The sequence below is a fragment of the Micropterus salmoides genome, unplaced genomic scaffold (genome assembly GCF_014851395.1).
Source record: "Micropterus salmoides isolate LMB-PRFRI ecotype aquatic unplaced genomic scaffold, ASM1485139v1 Ms_hic_scaffold_16, whole genome shotgun sequence".
In the NCBI taxonomy this organism is placed as follows: Eukaryota; Metazoa; Chordata; class Actinopteri; order Centrarchiformes; family Centrarchidae; genus Micropterus; species Micropterus salmoides.
This window is the reverse complement of record NW_024040707.1, coordinates 23,755,967-23,782,021: the sequence shown is the minus strand read 5'-3', so window position 1 is coordinate 23,782,021 and position 26,055 is coordinate 23,755,967. Positions and strand designations below refer to the sequence as shown.

The 26,055-nt window shown below is 40.0% G+C and overlaps 1 protein-coding gene across 2 annotated transcripts in view; it reads left to right on the top strand.

Annotated features, from left to right (window-relative positions):
* The window catches only part of mgll (monoglyceride lipase), a 55,222-nt gene extending 29,167 nt beyond the window's left edge, over window positions 1-26,055 (top strand). For both annotated transcript variants that reach the window (XM_038723003.1, XM_038723002.1), the window contains 5 exons: window positions 5,409-5,545; window positions 13,980-14,090; window positions 14,594-14,683; window positions 18,178-18,393; window positions 20,138-26,055. In XM_038723003.1, coding sequence (XP_038578931.1) covers window positions 5,409-5,545; window positions 13,980-14,090; window positions 14,594-14,683; window positions 18,178-18,393; window positions 20,138-20,269 — 686 coding nt within the window. In that variant the 3' untranslated portion in view covers window positions 20,270-26,055. The remainder of the gene's footprint in view (window positions 1-5,408; window positions 5,546-13,979; window positions 14,091-14,593; window positions 14,684-18,177; window positions 18,394-20,137) is intronic.

Here is a 26,055-nt window from a genome sequence, read left to right as displayed (position 1 = left end):
AACGCCCTGTCTCTCATTACTAAGAGTCAAGCCAGAAACCATGGCGTTATCTGGACTCAGATTTAACTTTCAATTGTCATATCAAATCCGTCACTTCGTCTGCTTACTACCATCTAAAAGACATTGCTAGAATCAAAGGAGTACTGTCCAAGAAAGACCTAGAGAAAGCTTTCAAACACATTTATTTCCTGTAGATTGAATTCCTGCAATGGTGTATTCACAGAGCTTTCAAACAAGGTTCTTAAGCAACTCCAACATCCAGAAAGCAACTGCCAGGGTCCTGAGGAAAACTAGGAAATACAACCACATTACACCAGTTCTAAAATCCTTACACTTGCTACCAGTTAAATATATCTCTGATAAGCTTGTACCATACAAACACAAGAGAACCCTTGGCACATCTGGGACTAGCCTACTGGCTGAGTCATTTTATTTTACTTTAATCTCTAGCCTACTGATTGCCTATACTTTTGCACTTTTTAAAACTTTTTGTAAATATTTTACCTTTGATATGTATATACATTTTGTTTGTTTTTGTACCCTGTCAAGTACATTGGACTGTGTGTCCTGTAGTACGAAGGGAGTTCAACCTACTCAGAGTTAACTCAGGGTTATCAGGCAAACTCAGGTTTAACTAACTCTGACTGCCTACACTGGAGTTAAACTGTACTACGACAGTGGATAAGATGTTGGTTAGTTGAGTCGGTGTTAACTTACTTGGAGTTGGTGCGCTTTCGCATAAAAGGGGTGTGTTCGGCCGTGCAGGCAGAGTTTCTTCGCAACGGCACATGCTCCGTATTTCTCCAGAAGAATGCACGTTGATAGTGTCAGGATATGATGAATGTAAAGACAAGTTAACGACTAAATTTAATATAGCAGCGGCCGACAAAGCCAGGGAGTTTTGTTGGCATCGGATTGAGGAAATTTGTAATTATCTTCACAATGTTCTTGTTGTAGTTCAAATCTGTATTATGTGTTTTATGGGCTTTTATCGGCTTCTTTTATGTGTAATATGGTTAAGATGTAAAAGGTACAACTGTAGCCTAATGGGGGAAAAAAGGAGGTAATAATCCAAGACAAAATTTATTTTCCAAGATAAATCTACAAGTAAACAACTTTAATATTCTCTGAAATTATAGTCACACCTTTATGAGAAAAACTTAACTTTGCAAGGCTGCAACATCACACAAGTCTGCCGTGTAGCCTATTATGCATGCAGTTATTAGACTAGATTAGCAATCGGATTTAGGATTTGAGGAAAAATCCGTGATTTTAGCCCACAATAACTATCATGCACCTTAGAGAGTTTGCTGTGGATTGGTCGTATTCAGAAGAAAACACCAGAGTAATTGTTGATTTTTTGTGACTTTAATTTCAGGGAATTTCCAATTTTTGTTCTTGTAAAATCGGATATTAACCCTCACCCTGGCTCCGTATTTTTTGTACACGTAAAACAGACTATCTAAATATATGAAGACACTGAATTCAATTATTACAGATGGGCTACATCTAAGAAACTGTCCGTAAATAAAGTAAATAACTTCATTTCAGCTGAAGGAACAAATCAGAATGAAATCTGGCTGGAGCCAATCCCAGCTGACATCGGGCGCAAGGCGGGGTACACCCTGGACAGGTCGCCAGTACAAACTAAACATGCTCGGAGCAATTTAGAGATGCAGCGTAAATTGCCATGGCAACAGACCTTGGGTAACATCCACCTTTCGTAGTACGGGTTAACCATGAAGTTACACCTGACGTCACAGAGTTACTCCTGAAGTTACCTGGATAAGCCAGTTACCCTGCTTCTAGGTACAGGCCACTAGTGTATGATTTGTGCTATACAAATAAAGTTGCCTCGCCTTTGTTATGACCTTGGATCATATCTGTCATTTTGCCTTGGGATGACAGTTCTGTTCTTTACGTGTGTGTGTGTGTGTGTGTGTATAATGGTAAACAAGTGAGCACCTGGGATTGGACCATTCGAGTTGATTGCTGCCATTGGGATTGGTCCAATGGATAACAGCACACCTTTTAACCCCCAGCTGACAACAATATGTCTCTTCACTCTGCCACTTCCAACTGTGTGTCAGCCTCTTGCTCTGTGTTTTGTTTTGGGAAAGTAGAGAAACTGCTGTTTGTATGGCTCAGTGATGCGGATTCAGTGACCTTAGTGATGGCTCATTGTAAATAGATTGATCTTTGTAAGTAGGAATCTGTAAATACTGAGCACCCAGTAACGGGTAAAGTAAGAGTGAGAAGCCCTTTTAGTTTTGGAATGTTTTTTCTCCTGTTTTATTGTGTAGGATCCTAGGTGAGAGTTTTGCATCTTTACATTTGTGTTTTTATGTTAATAAAGTTCAGGGCTGTTTAGAGATCTTCTGTTTATTATTTTGGGCGTGGTGTTACTGACGATTGTAGGCAGACCCAAGAGCGGACACAGATCACAACAGGTGGTAGTAAAAGTAACAGACTTATTGCAAAAGGTGAAGTTGATGAACTGGTTGTTAAGGCAGGGGTTAGGTGGCAGGCAGGCAGGTTGTTTGCGAGATTCAGCTAGTGATAGCGGTGATGAAGAAGACAGCATGGCGATATCTGGGGTGTACGCAAGAATGCTGGTACACAGGAAAAAACACATTAGAACAAGTCACGGGAAGTATAGCTTCTACTAGTATGTAGACACTGGAGTATAAGAGACCGAGAGCACTGCACCACATAGGGTTTGCAACAATCTGGCGACAAGCAGTAGAAATCCAGGAGTATTTAACTACGTGGATGAAGACGTGATTGTCATCAGCTGTGCTGCTCCGCCAGGTGCCTGGAATGAAGCCACGCACTTCCACTTATACACCAGACGAGGAGGAACAAGGGAAAACACAGAAAAATCCCAGAGCCGCTGACTGTGACACATGGCTCATTTCTGAAGACAAATAAAACTGCTACTTTGTCATTTTGACGCGTTCTTTTGAATTGGCCTTACTTGGCAGTGGGAAGACTGGGGGGGACGTGCCTCTTGTTATGTCTAGTTTAACCCTAAATTAGGGACACCTTGCCTTTGTTGCAACAAATCATTTAGGCTAGTTAACGTCCAGCAGACATTGCATTGTGCTGCAATAGTGCATCATGCATTGGTATTTATCCTAGCTCTTATCAGACAGTATCATTGACAAATAGTTAAATTTAGTTGCCAAGGTATCAGAAGATTAATTGCCTATTGTCTTATGAGTAAATGTGTAAAAGTAACTCAGACATAATAAGAAACACATGACAAATCCAAACAAAATAGTCCAGCTAAGAACTCTTCCCATCTCTTTTATTTGGCTTACTAGTTTAATAAAATCTAGTTGTTTTCTGGGGGAAATTATCCTGTAGGATCTTTGTACATTGTGTTTTTCTCCTTAATTCACTTTTCAATCAATTTTACTGCCTCAGTGTTTAGTTTGAGTCTTGCCCATTTCCTATTTTATTTTGGTAATTGTGTGTCTGGTGTCCTTGTCGTGCTTTGTTTGTTGTCTGGCATGATTCCTAATGTGTTTCATCTGTTCGTTCACCCCACCAGCTTGTGTGCGTGTGTGTGCGTGTGTGTTGGTATTTATAGTCTTCATTTCCTTTAACTCTTTGCCAGATCATTTTCGTTCATGTCATGTGTCGTTCGTGTCCTGTACATCTGCCAGAACCCATGCCTGTTTGTTTGTTGTCTATGATTTTATATTCATATTCTTCACCTGCCGGTCATTTTGGATGATTGTTGTTTCTTTTGTCAATGGATTTTGGACATTTACGTTAAACAGCTTTGTAGAGACGAAGCTGCCCGTCTCTATAGACGGAGCTGCCAGGCATCGCATAGACAGAGTTGCACAACGTCACAGAGACGGAGCTGCCCAGCAATTCAGAGACTATGTTGTCCTGACTAGTTTCCAATCTGTAGTTCAGCCAACTCCTGTTTGTGTGTCTATTCAGTGGCCCGGCTGACTCCTACTCCCCGTGTCCAGTCAGCGGCCTAGCCGACTCATGCACCTCATATGCACTCAACGGTTCGTCTGACTCCAGTTCCTGCTGCCAAGCCACATGCAACTCTGTGACCTTGCTGAGCAGCTTCCCCATCCTGTCCTTGCTAAGCTGCAATTGACTTTGGCTCCTGTGCTGCAGCAGATCTCTGGGTCGGAACTGCAGCATTCCCCTGTTACTAAACATCAGCAATCCACTGGCCCTGTTGAGCAGCTTCCTTAACCTGTCATTGTTGAGTTGCTTTCTGCTGACTCTGCTACATTAGTCCCCAGACTCTGTTGTGCTGCCACAGCCCCCCCTTCCAAGTCCAGTTGAGCTGCAATTGACTTTGCAGTGTCCAACGTAACACTTTTTCCCCTACTGGCCCTTAGCGACAGTAGAGCAGAGTTTCACTGGCCCCTTTGCTTATTTTTACTGGCCTTACTGTTTCCATAACACGGTTTACTTTTTTAATCGAATAGAAATTGTATTGATTTATTGAAACAACAAAGAACTGATTGATTTTCTCATAACATTGTAAAGATTTTAATGTAAATTTTTTTTAGTTGATTTTCCCATGAAACGTGTTTCCTGTAAAAACACAAAGATAGGGAGGGACTTCGCTTACACTAGCAAATAGTGCTGAATCCGCGTTACGCCCCCCACCGGGTCATGCACACTCTGTGTGAACACGGCAGCTGGACTGGGACCAAACACAGCCTCCAGGAACGACAGAGGCCAGTTTGACGAGTGCCAAGGTGGCTTTCTTGCTGGGTTTGGCTCTTGGCACCCCAGGGCTGAGCTAGCTGACTCAGCTACTTGCACGGCTAACCGAGCTAACTAACTACAGATTCAGACAGATACAGTTAGCAGCAGTTAGCGGTTTAGCAAAAAGTTAAGCTATCTGTCCATCAAAAAACTCTGTAAATTACCTCGGTACTGTATTCCCCGTTCACTGGGACCATAACATAACAGTGTTTCGTGTGATACAACAAAATATTGGAAATAACGATAAGCTAAAAATTGTTTTAAATCCATCTGGAGTGTATGAACTCTTTAGGAAAGCTGTCCAGAGATAGTGTCTCTACCTTTTCTTATATTGCTAGTTTATAGTTTCAGTGTATAGTGTCAATCCTTAAAATATGAAGGAGAAGGAATGACATAAAAATGCCTTTAAATATTTTCTTTGCAATTCTAAGTATGGTATTCATTGGTGTGCTGTTATGTGTCTGCTTTTCTGTTTAGTCTTTGTGTTATTTTTTCTCTGTCTCTCAGCTCCAACTGTTCAAGCGTTATGTTTAATAGCCCGCTAAGAAGAATTCGACTGGTATTCGACTAGGAAAATCTTCAAGGGCAGCCCTACCCCTGAAATATCGTAGCAGTACCAATTTCCTCACACAGGTCTTTGCTCTTTCCCTCCTCAGTTGGCCATGGTCAAAGTGAAGGAGACAGGATGAACATCAAAGACTTCCAGATTTACATCAGAGACTCCCTGCAGCACATTGACCTGATGAAATCCCGTCACCCCAACCTGCCTGTATTCATCGTGGGTCACTCCATGGTAAGACATGCAGTATTTTCTTGATAATTGCAAATTAAACTGGGATTTATGGGTAAGTCTTTGGATTTTATTTTTATTTCTATCTCAAATGATAGCTCCAAGTAAAGTGAATTTCTTGCTCTCGGCGAGGCCTGTTTTGTTTGGTGTAAAATCACGTAATATTGTTTTGTAGCGCCTGTTACAGTGTGCTTGACACGCACAGAGAGGGACAGCTGCATGAAATTGAAGGGCCCCATTCAAGCACAGAAATGAAAAATACAGAGATTGGTGTTAAGAGGTTTTCTGCGACACAGTGACATTCAAACGAAAGAAATGGCAAATACTCTTCTTTCAGTACAAAGTGGGTTTATGTCCCAAAATAATCAGCCATGAAAAACTAGAGTGCATGGTGTGCTGCTCAGAACTGGATGAAATCTGGATTAAATAGCAAGAATAACAAGAAAAACACAGAGTCAGGGTGTTTTAATATTATGCGCACTTTCAAAAACAAACTGTATATTGCAGTACAATACTTTTTGTAATTTTAATGACATTTTATCTGGTTTGTCTTGGTCCTAGCACCAGATACATTGTTTCTGTGTGATTGTGCCAAATTCCACATTTTATCTGCAAACAATTCAGGGAAGATTTGCTATTATGCTGTTATCTCTTCTTAGAAAACTCCTGCTTACCATTTACACAGTGACATATTCTGCACAGCCTGCAGCTGCTGTTCAACGAAAACCTTCAACAGAGGAGTTACAGGTTCAGTGACCTGCGTGAAGTCAGTGTAGCCGTATTTGTTGACGAAGAGGAAAGAGCGCTCACTTTCCGCAGTCAGTCCAGGAATCTATGTAATGTTCTTCTAACCTTTGGGGTCAGTGACTGTGTGTTATTAATCACCTTTATCCTCATTATATCAGAAAATGTCAGGTTTTCACAAGTATTACAATTAAATACAGCAGTAGGTCTCCTAATAGGTTCTATGTACAAACATTTTTTTTAGTGAGAGAGTGAGCATTCGAGGACTCTTTTCATTATTCATGAATCCATCAGTTGAGCAGTGAGTTACATAAGGAGATGCATATGCTGGTTATCTTAGCTTAGCAGAAGATTGGAAGTCTGGTTCCTTCCAACAAAACAAACTCCACCTACCAGAGCCTCTAAAGCAGCGGTCGGCAAATAAGTCTGGCATCGGGCCAAAATATTTTTCAAGCCGTTACACGGTGGATCAGAACATAGTCAAATTATTTCAAACCCTTGGCTCGGCTTTTTCAGAGGTGTGTCAAGCAAACCAGAAACTCTTTTGAATGCCCTGCAGAACTCTTCAAAGTAAAAGCTCTCAATAAACTCAACATGAAGCATTACTGCAAAAAACGCGCTTTTATTTTGGAGGCACAATCACTCAAGAGGAAGTGATTGTGAAAGTAACTGTTGCTATCATGACTGAGATCTATTTCCGCACTAGCTGCTATCAATTTATTTATTTTTTCTGAAATCATGCAATTGGACCACGGGCCAGATATTATTGTTATTAGTGTTACTTCCACAAACCTCTAGGCTAGCTTTGTGCTAAGCTAAGCTAACAGGCTGCTGGCTGTTGTAGTATTTTTAATGTAGGCAACAGAAATGAGAGTGGTATCAATCTTATCATCCAACACTAGTAGTAGTTCCCAAAACTTTGAATCTTTGCTTTAAAAATTTTCCACCACCCAAGGTATAATCTGCAAAGTATTGTCAGCCCAACAGTACTTAACCCAAAGATATAAAATTTGCAAAGATACAGACAGAGAAAAGCACCAGATCCTTATATTTGAGAAGCAAATGTTTGGATTTTTGGATTATCAATTAATCAATTATCAAATTATTGAAATTATTGTAACTATCTCTGGTCGAACAACAGTAGCTGGGCAGTGACCTTGAGTATTGTTGTCACAATGAGGTTGCCAGGAAACCAGTGCTTCAGCCAGAGGCATGCCGCACACAAGAACTGTTATATACCTCCAAAACGCAACTCACCCTAAAACACAGATTGTTGTTCTCACATTCAACTTTTATATGGATTTTGGATAGATTTTTTACCTGTTTCCAGGATTGTTTCCTGCCGACTCTGCCTCCATACTGTAATATTTAGTTATATTGATTGTGCTGCAAACTATTTTGTGCCGTGAACAGGGTTTAACATAAAGCATGCTTAATAGTTGGAAATGCAAAAACATATTTTATAAATTATAAATGTCCCATTTCCTTGAGATTCCCTTTAATTGCTTCAGAGCTTTTATCAGCTGAATTAAAAACAAATAAATAAATTCTGGAGTTAAATTCAGTGCAGACAGCATCAAAGACTTTCACACGTGGCTTTATGAAAATCTACAGACACACAGTTGAACTAGAATTGAGGAAAATTATGCCTGGACACAAAGCATAAAGGCCAGCCAGGGAACTATTTTTAACTGATCAGTTTATTTAGTTTTTCACAGAGCTGCATTCAGTATCACAGCCTGCTGTGCTCTGTGACCCACAAACTGACCCACAGAACAAATGATTACTGTCAGTTATGTAGGTCCAGTCAATGTGTACTCCTTTGAGCTTGTCTTTTGTTGGATGAACAAGTTGCTGAGAATCTTTATTCATACAGGACGCACAAAGATATTGCACTAATATCTCGTGTTATATAAGTAAGAAGCTGACTGTCACAAAACATGAAACAAAAGATTCTTTGAATAGCATGCAGCCAGCACCACCTGTAAGTCATTTCAAGCTAAACACGATAACACAGTTTTTAGTATCTTAGCTCACAGCTGGAAGCTTCATTTCAAGCAGGGAACACAGAGGATAAATGCAAATTCATTACAGAACTGTTCTGCTATGAGAAGTGCAGAGCTTGTTATCTCGTAGCACAGCAGTGGTTCAGTGGGCATGTTGGATTCACTGAATTCAATTCATTCAGTGGGCATGTTGGATGTTGCTTTGTGGAAACATTTGATCTACATTATTTGAAAATACATGTCTCTTTTTGCGCTTGTTAAGGAAAAGTTGGCAGAAGAAGTACAAGACAACCCTTGTTAGTTAGTAACTGTGTGTATTGAGGCATAATTTTTACAAGCTTTATATGTTGTAAGTTATGGGTTTATTTATTTTAGTAATAAGTCATTAATAAGAACAAATTTTGCTGACAAATGCAAACATTTACAACAGCAAACTTGATGGTATGTTATGGTGGCAGAAACCATAATTAAAAACTTTTTAACACCGACCTGATGGCTTAGAAAGTGGGAAACCCATTCAATTTCATGACTGACTGATCTGCAGAATTGGTGGCTACTTAGAAAGCGAGAAAACCATGGGTACTTTATAGATTTACCACATTGTTTGATGATTTATTTTTTATAGCAAGTGTTTGCTATCAAAACATCTCTTTTCATGATAGAAACATTTTTATGGCTTCAGACAATCAGAAGCCATATATAGTATGTCCATCATTGTTTTTCTACTGTTAAAATATTGTTTCCTGCTTTGGAGTGTTTTACATCAGACTGTCCACCACTCAAAACAACACCTTCTCCTTGTAAATGAGGTCATATTCAATGGCGTCTGTTTGGCTTTTAGATCATTTACACAAAACTATGTAAATCATGAGTCTGTTTTTTAAACCTTTCATGGCTTATGCTTTAGTATGCAGCAGTACTGTATTCATTTGAAGACTGAGGTTGTGTTCAAAACAATCTAAGGTTGTAGGAGCACAGACGCAAATCTTTTTGTGTAAATTATCTGGGATCCCAGATGGAGGTTAAGCGCCTGTTTAGACATCCAAGTCTATAAATATTACGGCAGAGCAGACCAAAGTCCCAATAGCACCTCCTTCCTTTCTTCCTTCTGCCCACATCCTTGTCTCATACCCTCTTCCCTGCTTTCTCTCTCTGTTCTTTCTGTCAATCCCACCATCTGTGTCATTTCATCAGATGTTCATTTTGTGCTGTCATGTAAGCCAGTCCACCTGTCCTACCATCATCTCCTTTCATTTCTTGTCATCTCCTTCCTCCACAGTACCTTTCTTCTTCCATTTATTTGTTTTGCTTTCATTTTCTTTTCTCATTTTCTTTCTTTTTCCTCCTTTCATCCTAGTTCATATTTGTCAACCCTGTCCTTTCTTTTTCATAGCCTTTCTTCCTTTTCATCTCGACTCTCTGTCCCCTGGAAACAAATAAAACCCAGACTTAAAGTTTGGGAAACCCTACCCACGTTTCTACAGGCCTCATTTCCTACCAGTGTTGTGACTCCTCATCCTGTTTCTATTAGCCTGTTCCTCTTCTCCATTTGTATGAATCTCTGGTTAACGGGGCCGGGATGACGCAAAAACCACAAAACAATGGAAACCACCTGTGGATTCTACACTGTGTGATCCAATGATAACATCCTGAGGAGACTGTGAAGCAGTTAGCCAAGGGGGGGCTAGTGTCCCCCTTTGCGAGTCACAAATACATAATCTTAATATACTTGTAAGTTGTGAGTAATGAGAGATAGATAGATATACAGATATAGATAGAGATATATATATATATATATGAGCCATTTGCTTTTGGCAGTCTGTCAGTGTTTCACACACTCTGTCTTTCACATTGACCTTAAATTTGCCAGCAATCATTAGATAGATTCCAAATAAAGATGGTACCCAGAGGATGAATTCTAATGACGGTGGTGATGACCTGACTTTTCATCTAGAACCACCTGCAGGTCAAAGTTTTCACATATCCAGTGAAATATCTTGGCACAAAATTCATGGATGCCAGAGAATGCATCCCAATGACTATGGAGATTTTTCTTTTTTCTGTCTTTATTTACTTTTAGCACCATCATCAGATTGCAATACAGAAATAATTTATCGCCAAATACTCGTAAAACTATTGACATTCTCATCCATGTGACCATAATTTACTAAATACACATCATGTTGTACTGAAGAAGACTTAAAACTAATGATTGAGATCATAAAATCTGTTTTCTGAGATAATAAATCTGGTAAGAGGTAAGGTCAATTTACTATTATTTGTAATGGAACCGGACTTCTTTTTGCCACCAGAGGAGTCGCCTCCTGCTGGCCATTAGAAAGAATGCAGGTTTAAAGAGGTGGTATTATGCTTTTTGGCTTTTTCCCTCTCCTTTATTGAGTTATATACCTTCTTTGTGCATGTTATAGGTTTGCAAAGTGAAAAGGGCCAAAGTCCAGCCCAAAGGGAGTTCCCCTCTCCTACAGAAAACTCTGCTCTGAACTGCCTGAAAACAGCTCGTTTGTTGTCCAGCCTTTACTTCCCTTTCTTGTGATGTCAAGTAAATACGTGTCATAATGCTCGCCAAGCGACTAGTCTGACACGCCCTCAGGAACACAGGTGGAAAAACACTGAGCTGTAGCACACCTCTCCTCTCCCTTCCAAGCACTAGCAACCCTCCAGGCAGTCAGTGGACATGAAGTTGTTACTGTGATGTAGAGACAGAGCTCAGTTAAAACTTTATGGATGAAAGACACTTTTGTTACCACTCTGAAACTCTTGCTCCTGTCCATATTTCCAAGCTGGTCGGCAACATGTAGCCTACAGCTGAATTGAAGCTTTTCTCTGCTTCTGATTGGCTATTACTGGCCTTTCGCTGACCTGCCCTTCTCTGCTTCTGATTGGCTAGTAGTCCGAACTACTCATGTGCAACTCCCAACACAGATCATTTAGAGACAAGATGTATAAACAAATATGCTAAAACGAAGCCTTCAACACACAGGGTGAAAAGAGAAGCTGCAGCAATGTGCAGTATGAAAAAAAAATGGTGTTTTTTTGAAAATGAAACCATGTAAACCTTTTCTGGTACAACCCCTAAATAGGATTTTGAACCTGAAAATGAGCATAATGCCACCTCTTTAAGTTACCTCCCCAAGTGTGAACTATGTAGTTTATAAAAGCCAGCAATTAAAAAAAAAATTGACTACACAATATTATACAAATACACTATAACAGGGAGTCATAGTATTAAAGACTGAAATTAAAATTAGTCTCACTTGCTCAATTTCTTATTGTTTCCACAAGCTAAACATTAAAGCAATCTGCCAAAAATTTTGTACTTTATTAGTACCTGCTTACCATCAATTAATTATTAGAACTCTTATTTTTTTACTCCATGTTGCTTACTGTAACATACAATGGGACTGTTAACTGTTGATTCTGCTAACTAATACTGCTAGATTAATACTGAAGCTTCCTGTCACTGGTGTGGAAACAGGCATACCAATTTGTCCTAATTTACACTAATGAAGATCAGAGTTTATGTTTAAAAATGTTTCCATCATTAGCATTTACCTAATGTAAAACAGTACAGCGTCACAGAGCTACAAGCATAACTGTAAATTCTTTGTCATGTTAAAAAAAATGATTAACTAAGTGAATAATTACCGTATATAATTTGAAAGCACTGCATGCTGATGTGAAGTAATTTGAAGTAATCATTTCCCAAATTTTTCACAAAACATCTAAACACGAAGAAATAAAATGTGAAATCATTTAAAATGTCAAAATAAATTACAGTTACAAATTTCTAACTTCTGTGTCAGATACTACACACTGACTATTTCACAGTTTTCACAGTTTTCTCTGCATCGTATTTGGTTAAGCCATATTTCAAGAATTGTAGGATTTTTTTCAGTGTTGTATTAGCTCAAGGGAATGCTGACAAATGCCTTCAGCTTTGGCTCCTTCTCACTCTTCCAGCATTTATGGCCAAGGCTCATCTGTCCTTCTTCCTTAGTGCCAGAGTTTTATGTAATTGTTTTTCATAGTTAGGGCCTTCAGTGTATTTGTCCATCTTTTCAACTCTCCATCGCTTACTGTATCTATTACTACTTCAGTTTCTTCTCATGCTAAGCCACATTGTGTGCGACCACTTCACTCATTTTGTCCTGTTCATCATTGTTTTCTTTTTACTGAATTATTTGTCCTTGTTGAATTGTTTAATTGGAGAGAGTTGAATCTGTCCATACCAGTTCTATAATTATGTAAAGGGCATTTAGTCTAAATAACAATAATACATGCAATAATGAAACAGCAGCCTAGTTTATATTATGTCCATGTATTAGCTGTTTATTTTATATAACGTCAGTACGTTAGCTCCCCAGGCAAAAGTCCACCCACTGTCAGCGGACAGACAAGATACAATACCAGTATTCATCCTCTCAAAGTTCAGAGTGAGAAAGTGTAAGGAGGCTTCTTAAAGAGCTTCTCTGTCCCAGTCCTCACTCTCTCTCTTTCTCTCTTCTTTTCTTTATTCACACTTATCGCTCTCTATCTCATTGGAGCCCACTACACAAAGTGTGTGTGTGTGTGTAATGGCATTACCCAGAATGGGCCTTTTCACCAAATTACATTCAGTCATCTTGTTATATTTAACCAGAAAGCAAATGTGTTGAACCAGTCCGCCAGTTTGGCCAGCTTAAATGATGCAAGAGAAATCTGATTGAGCAACATTTCTGTGAGTGTGTGTCATGGTGTTTACACATGGATATTTCACTTTAGTCTTTGAACATGTGGAAAGGAGAGACATGCTAGCCAGCCTCTTTTCCTAACTCTGTGTGGGTTTATGCATGCAGGCAATAGTGTGTGAGTGTGCTTCAGAAAGTGGCATTTTCTGGTGGGAAATGTTTCGTCTTAGTGCCTCTTTCCATGAAGTGAGCCTGTCATTGGCCCCAGCCTGATGAATATTCATACAAGTGACAAAGAACGCTCACATAAACAAAGTTGAAGCCAATTAGTCTCTGGGGGCAGATTCACCAATTCAGCATCTGTGTGTGTGTGTGTGTGTGTGTGTGTGTGTGTGTGTGTGCACCCCGCACAGACACTTCCACTTGTTGCATATGAGAAGAGAAACCACGACAAAGTAAACCATGGTAAATTGATTTGAGTCTTGGCCGCCGCATAGCTGGTAATTATCATGGCCCTACATCACAGGATTTAAATCACAATCCCAAATGTCAGCGTGGGTGCCAAGGTGTGGCCTCGCGCCACTACTTGCTGCAGCTACACAGTGCATGTTGTGCCCTAAGGGCCGTGGGTTCACATTCGCATTTCTCTCACAGTCTATGTAGAACAACAGCAACAAAAGAACAGGGTGGAAATTCACGCCAGCCTAAACAAAAGACGGATTGTTTTATGATCGCCTTGACCTCTGAGAAGTTTTCCCACTGCTCCTCGCATCATAACCTCTCACGTACTTTGCTAAGACCTTCCCACTCCTGTTAGATGAGAAAGGGCACTCCCTGTTTTCTGTTACAGGCCGAAGAAGTCATTCATATCATCTCCCCCTCAATGAAACATGTTCTTTCTTCAATAAAATAATCCCACCTTCTAGAAAAAGATAAATACCTCATCAATTAAATTTGTAGTTAAATAAAATAAAAAAATCTGTGCTTTTTCTTATTCAGGGTGGCGCTATCTCTATCCTGACGGCCTGTGAGAGGCCCAATGATTTTGCTGGAGTGGTTCTGATTGCACCAATGGTCCAGATGAACCCAGACTCAGCCACGCCATTCAAGGTACCACATAATCGCATATCCTCTCATTCTCTCCACTGTTCTTTTATTCTCTCCTTCCCATTCTTTATCTCTGCTCTTTCCTTTCTAATTGAGTTACAGGCAATTACTCAGTTAACCCAGGAGTCAGTCGATACTGCACTCAGCCCAATACTGACACTTTAGTTTGTGTGTTTTGAAAATCAGTACCACTTGAGAAACATTAGCCGTCTCTTGCTGAATCTCAAATAGTGTGTGTGTCGAATTTTCAAGGCCAAATGAAAACCAGTGTCAAAATCTGCATGGGTGAAGAAGAGACTTGTTTTTTCCTGCAGACATAAACAGTCGAAACACACTGGGTGCAAACAGGTGAATTATACAGTACACACTCAAGATTTTATGACTGTATCTCTTTGTAACACTAGGCAGATGGCAAGGAAAAAAAGAGAGAGATAGAAATATTCATCAGGGAATGTGCAAAAAATAAACTGAAGTGCTCCGTGTGTTTTGTTTTTCGCTGTTTGCAGGTTTTTCTGGCGAAGGTTCTGAACCACATGCTGCCAAGCCTCACTCTGGGCTCCATCGACTCCAAATGGGTCTCACGGGACAAGACGCAGGTAGCAGAAAATAGAATTTACAAGGTCTCAAGCGGGAAATCTGCACTAGGGCTGACCCCCAATAGTCGAAGATTCGATGCTTCGATGGGTGGCGCCTGATTCTGATGCTTAACATCTGATTATTCAGAGAACTATCAGTTTTCTCCCAATAGGTTAATATACAGCCTATTACAATATACATTTCAACGTTTAATGCTGTAAATAAAAAAAATGAGCCCCGGCTTCACTGGTGCTGTGCAGAGTTGTCCGCACCTCGTGGGACTCTCAGATAATTTATTAGTTGATGAACCACACAGCACATAGCCGGCTGCTTGAAATAGACCCACGAGGAACCGCGACGTGCATGTAGTTGTCGGCAGCATGACATGCACGCAGGCTCGAGAGAGAGAGAGAGAGAGAGAGAGAGAGACCCCCTCAGTTTAGCTGGAAATTTACAGTGTCAGTTGAATGAAAAGAGACTGCAGCTCTGCAGCTTCTCAAGATGAAAGCGGAGCTACCGTGTGTAACCCCACTCCCGCTCGCAATCGCTGCGCACAAAAAAACACGATTCCACTATCAGTTGACTATAGGCAGGACTTGACGATGTAAATCCTTAGTCGGGGACAGCCCTAATGTGCACATGTGTGAAGTCATTCACTAACTTTTTTGGACAGTCCCAGGATGAAAATCCATCCCACAATACTGTACATAATTTGAATCCTTTCCAAACCGCAGGTGGTTTGCCTTCTTGCCAAGTTTGTCTGTGTGTAATACCGTGGGTGGATTGCATTGTGTTATTTGTGATTATAAAAACAAATGCATGTACTGTGTCACCTACAGGACAAAGGGGTCACAAGGTCTATAACAAAGTTGTGTGATTTAGTTTATGTATGTGTGTGTTCTGTGTGTGTTCTGTGTGTGTTCACTCACCCACATTGTATAACCTCAAGAGGAACTACAGAAGAAACAACAAATGGCACATATAATGTGTATGTGTACTGGTTAGGTCTACGTCATTCCTGTGGCTGTACATTTTGACACGACAAAGCTGACCTTTCAGAAACAGTCTGTGATAACAATAGGATCCCACACCCTGCTGCTTCTGCTTCCTACTGTTGGGGGAAGTGTTCAAGGTACAATAATCTATGGACACAATAGCTTCAAACCTCAAACCTGAATCACTGAAAGAAAGCTACATTAAAGATAATTTTTTTCATAAGATAGTTAACAGCAGAACAGAAAGACGGCATGTGAGAAGGGTTCCTGACAGGATTTATTCAGTATTAAAAATAGACTTATACTTGACACAGGTGGTCAGCTGGAGTCTCGCCATAGATGGCTACTGTACAGTGCAGGTTTTGAGTCGTAGTTCAGAGTCAGATTTCACCCGTTGATATCACCACTGCATCATTAGATGGATGTGTCGTACGTGACTGGGAAAGATCTTGTTCTAATTATATTCCCCACAGTAATTGAGTTTACATTCTTTCATGTGCTTTGGTCTACGAGATACCATCTTGGTATAATTATCCAATATTTCACAAAAAAAAAAGCAAAGATCAGAGAAAAGTACGTTCAGATTTGTGTAGCAGAACTGATTTGTTTAATCTTGTGACCATTTGGAGGGGCCTGACCCCTGGATTTGGAACCACTGGCCAACACTTCCTAACAATATATAAAGTAGTCAATTAGCTCCACCACTAGCTACAACAGTAAAATGCTGGATTGATGCAACAGCATTAAAAATCTAATCATCAATCGACCACCTAGTTATCCTCTCCCTCTTCTATTCTCCACCAGCATGAGACATTTGTAGAAGAATACACAAGCACCCTTTGCTGACAGTTCTTGCAGCCACCACCGCAGCCCAATGTGTAATTACAGTTTTGCAGCAAAATCCCTTCATGTAGAGGCATAAATGAAGCATTAATGTGCATACACAGGGATATAATGTCTGACCAAGCCACTGGGATGCTCCCTTCATGCACAAATCACATAAACAAGCAAATAAGGCTTGATACAAAAATAAATCAACACTTTTACAAGAAATTTCACAACTTTGCCTTTCCACAGTGAGATCAAGTGTAGAACTATCAATCAAGAAGATGATTTGTAATATGTATTCAGTCCAACTGCCTTTTTGTAATGTTATCTCAATTTTGAAGGAAATATTTTGCATTTATGAGTGTCACAACTCTGAACATGTCGCGTTGTGTTTCATTCATTCATTACTCAAAGCAGCCGCTCATGTGGTTTGAGAGAAGCTGTTTCTGTTAGAGTGGGCCATCAGCTGTGTTTACATACACTGAACAAAATTATAAACACAACAATTTTGTTTTTGCCCCCATTCATCATGAGCTGAACTTCAAAGACTTCCTCTATGCACACAGAAGGCCTATTTTTCTCAAATATTGTTCACAAATCTTTCAAAATCTGTGTCAGTGAGCACTTTTGCTTTTTTCCTTTGCCGAGATAATCCATCCACCTCCCAGGTGTGGCATATCAAGATGCTGATCAGACAGCATGGGTATTGCACAGGTGTGCCTCAGGCTGGCCACAATAAAAGGCCGCTCGAAAATGTGCAGTTCCATCACACAGGATGATGCCACAGATGTTGCAAGCAAGAGAGAAAATGGCCTTTTGTGTACATAGAGAAAGTCTTAGATCTTTGAGTTCAGCTCATGATGAATGGGGGCAAAAACAAAAGTGTTTATAATTTTGTTCAGTGTAGAAGCTGAATAGATATGAGTGTGACTTATGTGAGAGCACATTATGGAACTTAAAGTATTCGTGTTTAATGTCAGATTAACAGGGAGTCCTTTGCTATTCAACTGTGATTTAACTAATTTAAAGTATCACATCTACTTTATTTTTCTGTGTCCCTCCCTTCCTCTAACTTATATATAGAGCTGATAAAGTTACATTAAGAAAGAAATTAGAAAGAAATGCAGAATTTGAATTAAATAAAAATGTTTGTCATTATTGAAGTATAAATTAAGCTCTTGGACAGTTGTAAAGGAACATTCTTGCCCTGTTCAGTTGAATTTGTGTTCAGTTACATTATTTAGCGTATTTTTATGCTCAATGCGACTTGCAATAAATACATTCAACCATGTGAATACAATCCAAGAAGTGTCAGGACAGCAAACAGCATAATTTTGTGGAGCAGTAGCTGGGGCCCCCTTGTAGTGAGGGAATCATAAGCAAACCAGCAGTAGCTGACCATAGTGTACAGGTTTTGGTGTATGGTTTGGCCATGTCCTGGATGTAGGATAGGTCTGACCAATTTGCTGCAACAGCTGGAAAATACCAGTGTTTTGAATTGGATTTGGGCAGAACTTAGGTAGGCTGGTGGTTGCTGTGTTGAGCAAAAAGGATCAAAATGAAGTCTGTGAACTCAAAGAAACAGAAGAGCAGCTGACATCAGAATCAGCTCCGCATTAGAGGGAGATTCATGATAAACTTGAGCATCGTCCACTTTGTCCAATAACTCTTTCCTTCCGCTCTCCTGCCAGGTGGAGGCGTATGACGCTGATGAGCTGAACTTCCACGGTGGCATGCGGGTGTCGTTCGGCATGCAGCTGATGGGGGCAGCCGCGCGTATCGAGAGAGAGATCCCGTCCATCAGCTGGCCCTTCCTGCTCCTGCACGGCGACGCTGACAAGCTCTGCGACATGAGAGGCTCCAAGATGATGCACGAGAACGCTCCGAGCTCAGACAAGAAAATCAAGGTGGGGATGATTTGTGTCACGGCGGGTTATGCCAGACAAAGGTGATTGGACCCAAATGTAGACAGAACGGGTAGACTTTTGCAGGTCCATGATTTATTGTCCATAAATGAGTGAGCTTACAGGCACGTGTTGATAGGCAGACCAGTAGACAGGCAGGCAACAAACAGGTGGCAGGCAGGCAGATACAGGTCCAGGTAACAAAAAGTCAAATGCAAAAAACAACAAGGCAACTAGGATAACCTGCAATGAACAACGTGTGAACTGGTATAAATGGTGTGTGCCTGATAGGGAATGAGTTGCAGGTGAGGAGTAACTGCAGGCCTTATGAGTGAAGTGAGAACAGGGCCCTGTTTCAGAAAGCAGGCTTAACAAACTCTGAGCTTATCCCTGAGCTCTGAGTTGATTGAGCCTGAGGTGGGAAACTCAATCAACGTTCAATCAACTCTGAGTATGTTGAGCCTAAAGGAAGCGCGTGTGTGGAGATGAAAAGGATCAAAGGAAAGGAAGGAAAAAAGGATCAATACGCTAACATTAGTACTTTGTATACAGCGTTGCTCATCATCATCATTTACCAGATTGGAATTTCTTTAATAAATGAGTTATTTAATAAATAAGAACGACAACATCAGTCACCGGAGTTACTGATCTTGGGTTTATCTGATCTGATGAGTTTCCCTCATCTCAGGCTTAACAAACTCAGAATTTTCACTAATCCCGCTTTCTGAAACGGGGCCCAGGTGTGTAGTTGGGTGTGGCAGGCAGGTGACAAGAAAAGGAGGGAAAGTCTGAGGGCATCTGGTGGACAGCTTGGGGATGGCACGGTCTGGGGAGCTGGAGGTATATGATTTCTACGTCAGTGGGACTGACTAATAAAATAAGGTGTAAGAAAATGAAATTGTCCCATTCATACAAACAAGTAGCCAAAACGTCATTTTGTTCCTTTTTTTTAAAGCTCAATCTGTTAGAATACCAAACATCAGGGAATAATGTATCACACCACTGCCTTCTGACATTTTAAAAATGGCACTTGTATTGGCTTGATGATACAGAAGCTACCCAGTTCAATATACTTGGCTTATGTGAAAAAGGTCAAATGAGTTGTGTTGGCAGTAAAAGATATACAATATATTTTTTAACCATTAAATAGTGCATTATTGAATGAAACCTTTCGGTTAAACTTCAGTGTACTCGCACACCCACACACATACTTACTGCGGCTCCAGTAGGGTGCATTCACTGACAGAGAGACTGGAGGCTGTTTGACCTTTAGATATTCATAGAAAAAAAGGAAGTTGATACACTCTTTTATCACATGGGGATGAACAGGAGAAAAAAAAAATGGCCAGTGAGAGAAGTGAAAAGAGAAAAGAGAGTTGAGAGCTTACTTCTTATCTTTGTGTGCCGTCATAAGACATTTGTAAAGAATCAAGTGGTGTTCATGAGGTGCAGGGACTCTTATCAGAGATGATCAGTGGATGTTTTGTCTGCAGTTTTCATAACATCATAAGAAATAGTATCAGGAAATCTGTTGATTACAGAAAAGCATAAGTTTCATTAACTTTGACTCTTAACAGCCTGGACTGCAGTCTGTTCAGAAAAGCCTGGAAACTCACAATTTATTTGGTGTTCTCCAAATAGCTCAGATTTCAAATAACCTTTTTTAAGCTTAATTAAACCACTTTTTAACGACATCCCTGTTGCATGCATCCCTTCTCCCTGACTAGTTCTCATTGTTCCTGTTCAGGTCTACGAGGGAGGCTACCATGCCCTTCACCATGACCTCCCAGAGGTGGTCGAGTCCGTGTTGAAGGAGGTGACCAGCTGGATCACAGAGCGCCTGCCCGACACGACAACCCCACAACCGCAGGGCTCCTAGAAACATGACTTGGTCAACTCAATCAGCGCTCCAAGGCGTCCCAAGAGGCCTGCTCACTTTCCAGCTGTCTGTCAGGCATAACAATACTACTACACTCTCTGGTCTGGGAAATACATTTGAGCATACAGACTGACATTATTAAGTTGACTGACTTCATCCTTCATCCACATACTGTACAAAAAATAATATATCCACCTTTCCTTTGTACCTATAAATCAGCCCAAGTTACAGTGATTTAATTTGGATGACAGGGTCAGAAACCACTTGTTATTGTAGATCGTCAGCAGCAGTGGTCAGTTTCCCTCCTCATAGGCAGGGATGTGTCTTGTGTATTTCGGGCAGTGGGCTTATTTGGTTGGTTCATCATCTCCATTAGACCTCATTAAAGTTCAGCTCAAGTAAAGTAAAGTTTAAGCTACAGTATGCTGGGGCTCAAAGTGCAATAACATAGCTTCCATCACCTCGATTATACACAGGCCTGATCTCTTAAGTAGTAATACATTATACATTATTAATCTGTGCAGGTCCTTTTTTGCTCATCCACCATTAACGAGGTCAAAGGTCAGCGAGAGGACTTCACCTCAGGGGCTGCTGTAGGTTCTGTGCAGGGTAAATAATTAATCTCGGGGTCTTCACACTGCTTTACTGTCTTCACAGTATCAGTAGATGTATAACAGCCAATATCACTGGAAACAACTCTCATTTTCAGTGAGACAGTTTTGTCTCAGTTTTTTCTTTGCACCGATATATTACGTGTAAGATTTGTCTAATTCATCTAAACCCAACTGGGGGTCTAGTTTCAAATATAGTCCTAATAATTATATTTCACTTCATAAATCAAGGGACTCATCCTGGCAAAATAGTTCTTGAGAACTCATCCCCTCCATTTATTGACTGATTGACTGACCATTTATTAACACAATAACTTTCCATTTAATGTACTATATCCTTTCAGTGTGCCTAGTTAGGACAGTAGGGAGAGCAGGCAAATTAACCAGGTGAAGGGGCTCTCTCTGTGTCTCTCTGCAGGTGGGAATTAGAGGGAGAGGGCAAAGGTCAAAAGGTCTCTACTCTATGTTACCTTTGACCTTTAGGGTCACAGTTGACTTTATTATTAGTGTCGTTATAGCCATATTTTCTTCATTAAGCTCAGACTGGCTGGAGAAAGAGAGACAGCACATTTCTCTGTAACTGTAGACAAAAGAGTAGATGTCCGCAATTGCTACTAAAGTGATGTGTTCTGTTGTTCTTTTTTTCTGGTACAGTACATTTACAATTTAAAAATGTACACATAATGGTTTTATAGACTGATTTCAGTGTTTCTTAGACACAGTATATTTAAATTTGACTGCTTTTAGTTTGATTTTGAAGTCAACCCTGGCTTCAAATAGGTTTCCTACAAAACCTTAGCAATAATGTCATGGTAGCCTATATGGTAGCCTATATTTTTGGTATCTGTTAATTATAAGCTAGACAGACACACACTGAGCTTAGCATTTTATATTGTCAGATAGCCTGTAATTAGAAGGTATCGCTACACACGCTAAGCCTTTCCCACCTATTTGAGAGATTTAGGTTACATCAAACATGAAAAGGTATCAAACGTTTAGTTTTGTGTGGGAATTCAGACATTTAAGTATCTCTGTTGACTTCAGACACGCATGTCCTATAGAAAATACAAAGATATAGAAAAATAACTGTGCAGTTCTTGGAAAAATACTCGACTGTGTCATCTTGGCTTTTTAGTTAGTTTTTTTCATTCTCACCCAGAGTTCAAAGGGACTTCTGCCGAGAAAGGGAAACTCAGAGCGGTATCCACGGTGACCGTTACTCACGTGTAACCACGGCACAGTAGAATAATTTTTTTCCTCTTTGTAGTAACCAGGGTGATCACAACAAGACTGGCAGAATTAGATGAATTTCTGGCTTCATGCCTGCACTGCCTTTCTTTCTTTCTAACTGTCCATTTCCTCCTCTCTCACTCTCCCTATCTCACCCCGTGTCACCCTGTTTCACCACTTTTCTTTACAGTTGCTGTGGTGACCAGCACTCTTTGTTCTGTCCATCACAGAGCCCCTTGTTCTACTACAGATTCAAACATGTTCTGTCTGTCACACACACTGTCACTAGTGGTCGATTATTAGAACAGCAACAGGTTACATTACATTTGTTCTTCTTGTCGTAGAGCTGCCACTCATTTAACAGGGGACACATCACTTAACCTGTCACTGACTCTGCTCAGATTAATGCCACTAAATGGCTTCAGGAATGGAAAAAGCTGACAATTCAGAGGCTGTATTCAAGGGAGTGACATAAAATGTTTATTTTTATTGTCTCGTATGTTTGCAAACTCTTCTATGATGTTGGTATTGAGTGAAAACACTAAGTTGCATTGGAAAAAGACAGATGAATGAATTAAGATCAGCAGGAAAAGTATGGCCAGTTTATACTGTAGATTTCCTACACAAACACAAATCAAAGTGCTTCACAGAATGGATAAAATGCATCAAATAAGACATAAATAATAAGATGCTAAAAAGATAAGAGTGCACGATCTGAGTGCATCCTGTATTTTGCTAGTCCAATATCAGGTTACATTGCTAAGGGTGCAGATATACAGATGAGTGACAAGTTAAAGGAAAAACCAGCATGAAATGGGCACTCTGGTAGCTCACCTGGTGCACACCATTGTGCTAAGGCTGAGTCCTTACTGCAGCGGCCTGGGTTAGATTCCAGGCGGACCATTTGCCACATGTCATCCCCTCTCTCAATTTTTCCCCGCTTTCCCATCTCTCTAAAGCTGTCCCTATCTCATAAAGCCTCAAAAAATTATCTTTACAAAACAACATTAAGCATGTTAGTATGGAGCCAAGCCACCACAACCTCCAAAACAACTTCAGTGCTCCTTGCCAAATCTGTGGGACTCCACAAGATTCCATCCATCGTCAACCGCTTATCCTGCGTACAGGGTCGCGGGCACAAGATTTACTCAGGTAATCTCATTGAGATCAAGATCTCTTTTGCAAGAGAGAGCTATGGAAATTTCCCAAAGGTCCACTGGGTTGACGTGTAGGTGACTGTAAAGGCAGAAACATTCTATTCACACCATTTTCATACTCACTAAACCGTTCAGTGAGCCTTAGTGCACAAAAGCATCTGCATCCGATGTGTTTCTTCACTCTTTCATTCCGTTTTTTCCTTTAATGTGTCTGTAGATTGATATGTAATGTATTCATCATTCACAGTGGGTGTCAGACCCTTAACCTCAACCAGAGCTGCAGGTGTTTATTTCACTTGCACTTCAAACACAATCCTCTCCTGATTGGGCTGCAGCACAGCACATAAAGGCGACACAGTCCCAGTTGAATATAAACTCCTAATGGCACCCCTGCTATGTAACAGTACATTTCAAAAGCTCTACCTGTCAGACTACATGCGTGCATAGTACTGCTGTCGTTAGCTATGGAGGCGGAGAGAGGTGGAGATGGAGTGAGAGGAGACGAGAAAGAGAAAGATGAGAGAAGCTGTCAGTAACCATGGCAGCGCGTTTTTTTTTACCCGCCTGTGAAAGATGTGCATTTGTTAATGGTGCAGGATGTACAGCAGACATTGCTGCGCTTTCATGAGCTGGCTGTCCATTTTGCTGCTCTGAGGATTCCCTTTTGTGTGAGCATCGAGATAAGAGAGCAAACAATTGCTGTCATCAGTTCACAGTGAATAATAAGAGCTGCACACACTCACAAATTCAAATCAGGCAGGTCTGCTGTTTGTACTGAAAACACACTATTTCCATTTTACCAGACAATAATTTCTCAGAGATTTTAAGCCCAGTTTTTTCCCCTGGATTTCATTCCTACTCACCTGACTTAAAGGTGTGTAATCCCTCACATCTTGTAAAGCCTTGTTATGTAAGCCTCCCTGAGCCATGCCAATGTCATTTTCTACTGGCACGTATACTTACACAAGCATGAAATGTATGCAGGTTTGTCATACTGAGAGATAGCCATGTACAGATGCATTGCTCTGTTAATATGTAATAATCTACTCGACTGTTAATATCTTTTTTATTTAGAACAGAAGTTCTGTGTTAAGTAAGTGAGAGAAAACAATGAAGGCCGAAGAGCACTGAATCTAAGTGGGCTGTGACTTTTCTAACAAAGTAAAATTTAATTGGCCTGTCATTACTCAATAGGGCCGTTTTTTTTTTTATTATCTTGACTTTATGACTGTTTTTAAGAAAAGAGCTATTCTATATGATGGAGGACAGAGTGGCACATGCCAATCTTTCTGCTATTTTATGAGATTAAACTGCACTGGAAAGATTCCGATTGAGATTTCCGTTCGCCTGAAAGAGTCAGTGCTTGAGTGTACAGAAAGAATTTGAAGGGTCTTCTCTGTATGCTGTAAATGCATGGAAAAATGAAATGTACCTGACGTTCATCATCTTGTTAGTAAAACACAGATGATCCAGGCTGTTAAAGTGTCATCATTTACTCCACCGAAAACCTAAGTTACATCTTAGTTTTTATAAATGTGTCATTTGAAGATGCAGGTGCCATTTTTAAATGGCTGAAATTGCATTTTATTACAAAACCCCAATTCAAATCTTTGCTGGTTTTATCAACAGGTTTATTTCTAGTGGCCAGACTGCTTGATTACTGAAGATAATTGTAATACACTGTTTAAAAGCATAGCATTGAAAAAATCAAGACTGTGATGTATTGTACAAATCTTTTATTTATCTTCTTCTAGAGTGTGTATAGGAATATAGAGGGCTACTATATATTGATTACATATCATTACAAGGCACTTTTTATCCCATAAATTGTTATGTAATTATTTGCTGTTGAGGCTCTTCTACATGAAGCTCCATAATAGTTTTTGAGATGGAAACAGTTTCAAGGTTGTATGTGTGTACAGTCAGCAATCCCAAAAATTTATGACAATGTTTCTGACATGGTTTTTTCATAGATTATTTTACTACTGTGTGTTTAAGTTGGCAGTGCGTTGAAAAAGTCTTCTTGCAGTTTGTCACTGAACTTTGAATGTTTAAACCACCTGATGTTAAAATGTTTTTGTTTTGTAACAGGATGTTAACAAGCAGAGTGCAATTGCTACAGGTTTGGGAAAAATGCACCAGTGCTTCTTTCCCAAATTTGCTTTTCAGGAACCTACTTTCACTTTAATCTGGAAGTATCGCTTCTTAAAAAAATGAAAAATGAAATCAACATGACTAAATGTAATATTGTCCATTCATAAAACCTTCTGTTACATCTCAAAGACAATTTGGTTAAAATATGTTAAGAGAACTAAATTGCAGGTATCCAGTTTTCTCCCAACAGCAGCATGTTTCTGGGGAAAATTGAGCCTCAAATTCTACACAATTTAAAAGATTTGAATGGGAATATATATGGTGTGTTTATTTTTTGGATTGTGGTCTAGTGTGCCTTATTACTATAATGAATGTGTATCTGAGCGTGTTTCTGTGTAAGTGTGTTTGTGTGTTTTGATATAGATGAACTGTGCAGATCTGCATTAAGCAGATCTGATTCTCTGTTACTTGTTACTGTGCTTGTCGTCCTCCTTTCTGTCTCTTTCTGTTTATATCTATCTGTCTGAATTTCTCTCCGTCAAATATAGTATCAAAATCTTTCAATTTAGGCTGAGCTACAGTTCATACGTCCCTCCCAGCTCCTTCAAACACCTGTTTTGTTTTAGTCTGCCTAAAGACACCCACTGTATCAAAAAACACAATACTTTACATTAAAGATGAGGCTTTTGCCGTG